Source organism: Sorghum bicolor, chromosome 1 (genome assembly GCF_000003195.3).
Source record: "Sorghum bicolor cultivar BTx623 chromosome 1, Sorghum_bicolor_NCBIv3, whole genome shotgun sequence".
NCBI lineage: Eukaryota > Viridiplantae > Streptophyta > Magnoliopsida > Poales > Poaceae > Sorghum > Sorghum bicolor.
This window is the reverse complement of record NC_012870.2, coordinates 24,285,548-24,289,696: the sequence shown is the minus strand read 5'-3', so window position 1 is coordinate 24,289,696 and position 4,149 is coordinate 24,285,548. Positions and strand designations below refer to the sequence as shown.

At 40.3% G+C, this 4,149-nt stretch overlaps 1 protein-coding gene across 1 annotated transcript; it reads left to right on the top strand.

Annotated features, from left to right (window-relative positions):
- On the top strand, window positions 1,554-2,537 carry LOC110431700. The gene is made up of 2 exons (XM_021451066.1): window positions 1,554-1,836; window positions 2,005-2,537. Exons 1-2 carry the CDS (start codon window positions 1,554-1,556, stop codon window positions 2,535-2,537), a joined length of 816 nt encoding a protein of 271 aa, XP_021306741.1.

The following is a 4,149-nucleotide window of genomic DNA, read 5'->3' as shown; positions in this document are numbered from 1 at the left end:
AAAAAAAGACATCTCCAAAAGTTTTGCAAAATTGACTTTGCATTTATCAAAAGTGTGGACTAGGTGATTTTTTTGCTGCTAATTTTTTCTTCCAACGTCGACGCCCGCGCGGTTTTCGTCGTGCGCTCTGTAGGCGGCCGCTGCCAGTCGTAGCGTGTGGACGTTGCGCTCTTCAGGTTCTCAGCCGCCGCCGGTAATTCCTGTCGAAGAAGTGCTGTGGAGATTGGTAGCTGCTCCAGCCGGTGGAAGAAGTGTTCTGGAGATCGTAGTCCACGGTTGCTACTGCTCCAGGTACAGAACACCAATCTAACACCGATCACTGCTCCTCCTAGGTCCAATTCGTGAGTTTCATGTTCTCAGCTATTATCCGATCTTTATGTAAACAGATTGGATCGGAGCGGATAATAGCTTCTTCATATTCTAATTTTTTTTCTTGATCGGATTCACAACGGATCGGATATCATGTGGATTCTTATGCGAATACGGATTTTTTAGATGACAAAAATGGTACGGATTTGGACCGATATCGGACCGGAAGCGGATTTTTTAAAGTCGGATAATATGTGCTTACGTGTTATTTTTTATGATGAGAAATAGTTCATTAACCAAAGTCATAAAGCGTTTATGCAACTAAAAATAATCACCATCAATCCACCACTTCGATTTAAGATCTAAAAAATTTAATACATGTTAGCGATTTACATTTAAGAGTATAAAAAAGTGTGTAGAATAAGTAAATATTCTTAATTAGACAAAACTTTGCTTTCACTCTTTGCCTTAGTCCTTCACTTTGGTAGAATTCTTTCATCAGACGAGCTTTATTATGGGCTGCAATATAATCATATTTGTGTCATGGGCTAGACTGACTTATATTCTTTTCACTTGGACTTAAAATATACGGATTATCCTATTATAAGCGTCGGATAATCCGTGTTCAATTATCGAATAATCCATATCTGTCACATTTCACCAATCCCATATCCTACACCGCATCCGCCTATAATTGGATTCGGATTATCCATATACGTATGGATATTAAAAACATTTATATCCTTAAAATTTGGATTCGGGGCGGATCGGAGCGGATAATTATCCATACCACTTTCAACTCTACTCAGCTGCACATATGTCATTTGCAGCCCATGGATTCGAGGTTGTTGGTGACTCCATCAAGCCGCCGTCGTGCACGGAGGATGAGGGCCGCCAGATCACGTCTCCGAAGACAGTTCGATGATGATTCCTCAGACGACGACGATTACTTAATGTTCACAGCTTCTCGGATTGTGCAAATGTTTTCAAATATAAAAGGAAGACACGGAGGTTCGGTCCCTGGCCATGTTGTCATTCATCGTGATAGAGAAGGCGGACACTGGAGGATGTATCAAGATTATTTGGTGGACAATCTGACGTATGGTCCAGATTTATTCTGTCGGAGGTTGTTGTTCATTCACCTCAAATTAATTCATAATATTTGTTTAATTTTTAGACAACATGTTGAAATCTTATTTCTTTTCTTTAGATTTAGAATGAGTAGGAATCTTTTCCGTCGCATCATGGATCCAGTTGAATCACACGACGATTACTTCGTGCAAAAAAAGAATTGTACAGGGACGTTTGAATTGAGTTACTTCCAAAAGGTCACTACCGCTCTTCGTATGCTCACATATGAGGTTTCTACTGATGCTACAGATGAGTACATTCGCATTGGCGAAAGCACTGCACTTGAGAGCCTACGTAAGTTCGTTGCTGCAGTTGTAGAATTATTTGAAGCGGAATACCTGAGACATCCCACTGAGGCTGACATAGCACGCTCGCTGGCGGTCAATGAGAAAAGAGGTTTGTTAGGCATGTTAGGGTCCATCGATTGTATGCATTGGGAGTGGAAGAATTGTCCAGTTGAAAAATAGGGACAGTACAAGGGGCATGTGAACAAGCCAACTATAATTTGAGAAGCTATTGCGTCTCAAGACCTTTGGTGTTGGCAAGCATATTTTGGGATGCCAGGTTCTCATAACGATATCAACGTCCTTCACCGGTCTCCACTATTCGTCAACCTAGCAGAAGGTAAAGCTCCAAAGGTGCATTATACCATTAATGGCCATGACTACAAGATGGGGTATTTGCTCGCCGATGATATTTACCCCTCATGGGCGACTTTAGTGAAGTCTATCTCTTCTCCTATGGGGAATAAGCAGAAATATTTTGCAACAACACAAGAAGCAGCGAGGAAGGATATTGAAAGGTTTTTTGGGGTGTTTCAATCTAAGTTTGCCATTATTCGTCAGCCAGGTCGCATTTGGGATAGGGAGACACTTGTATTGATCGTGAGGGCTTGTGTTATCATGCACAATATGATTGTTAAAGATGAAAGAGTTGTCGACCCTGATGAGCGGTTCTCGGATGTTTGTGAAAATGTGCAACCTTCTCATGGGAAGCCTACTCGCACACTAGCTGAATTTATTGAAGCCCATAATAAAAAGATCAGAGACAAGCCAACACACTTCCAGTTGAAAGAAGACCTCATCGAGAACCTATGAAGCCGTAATCTTGATTTGTATCCAATGGAACCGACATCATAATCAATTAGTATTTTCATTCAAGTGTAATAAACTATTTTTTATTAGTGTAAACAATATGTCGCTAGATCATACATCAGCCGGCCGATTGCCCTTCCCTATACATACATGAAATATAGCTCCATTCATACACCATATCACACCGGTCGATTGCCTGACACCATTTTAAAGTTCAAAAAATTCTCAAAGGGTCTGCTGAATGAAGCAAACGTACACTAACATAAATGCACACATGACATTGTTTGTAGATGATAAATAAATAAACTAAAGGTTCACTTGATGATGAACTAAATTTACATTGACTAAAATTAAATTCTAGGATTGAAATCAAACCAATTTCTCATGTGCGCAAGGATCTTCTTCTTCATAATCTCAAGCCACTGTAGCTGGTCTTGGTCGAGAGACCTTTTGTCCGCTATCATGATGTCTTTCTCCTCCTTCAGCAAGTCCGCTTCAATTTTTGTTCTTCATTTGACAATCACTTCTTCTCAAGCTGAAGCATTCTCTATCTCAAGTGAAGCCTTCTCTACCTTAAGTGAAGTTTCTCTTTCCTTGTCTCTTTCCCTATCACGTGCCTCCTTCTCGCACATATTCTCCAAAGCTGCAAGAGAGGCATCGTCCTGCCTAGCTTGTTTTGCCTGCTTCTGACCCTTTGACCTCATTTGTTTTTCCGAACCTGTGGCTGCAACCTCTTGCACTTCATCATTGTTGCTTACATTGCTCGGTGTGGATTCCTTGGTAGTCTTCTGTTTTTTGTTCTTCTGAGCCAGTTCAATCCTCAATGACTCCCACTTGTCTTCATCCTTTAGCTTGTGATAACAATGCATTAGAGTGAACGACTTGTTTTCTTTGTCCGCTCCAATGTATGTCTCCAATGCTGCATTAATTTGCACAAGTAAAATTTTTGAAACATTTATATCTTCACATATGAACCAAATGTTGGAAAACAAATGAAAGAACAAACTACGAAAATCTACCATGTCTTGGATACTTGTTCCACTAGCATTCCTACGCTGAATTTTCTCGTAGCATGAACAAAATTTGTTCACATCCCTCTGAATAGTGAGCCACCTATGCATTATACAGATGTCTTTTTTCCTTGTGTTCATCAAAGAATGCATGAATTCTACCCAAAAAGTTGAACGAGCTTGATTGGCCCCACGAATGGGATCTTTGCTAACATTCAACCAAGCCGGGCATATGACTTTATCTTCCTTTATGTCAAAATTTTTTTGCCTATGTGACGCACCCTTTTTAGCACACGACGGCCACCAACAACAACTCCAGGTGCCTGCGATTCCATGACATCATCTTGCAATTCAGCAGAAACAACATTACCAGGTTCGGTCCCTGGCCATGTTTTCATTCATCGTGATAGAGAAGGCGGACACTGGAGGATGTATCAAGATTATTTGGCGGACAATCTGACGTATGGTCTAGATTTATTCTGTCGGAGGTTGTTGTTCTTTCAGCTCAAATTAATTCATAATATTTGTTTAATTTTTAGACAACATGTTGAAATCTTATTTCTTTTTTTAGATTTAGAATGAGTAGGAATCTTTTCCGTCGCATC

Excerpts from the sequence above, each read along its gene's own strand:
- LOC110431700 (XM_021451066.1), top strand. The coding sequence starts at position 1,554 with ATGGATCCAGTTGAATCACACGACGATTACTTCGTGCAAAAAAAGAAT. Across the intron at positions 1,837-2,004 it reads GGCGGTCAATGAGAAAAGAG|GTTCTCATAACGATATCAAC; the intron begins GTTTGTTAGGCA and ends TTGGGATGCCAG.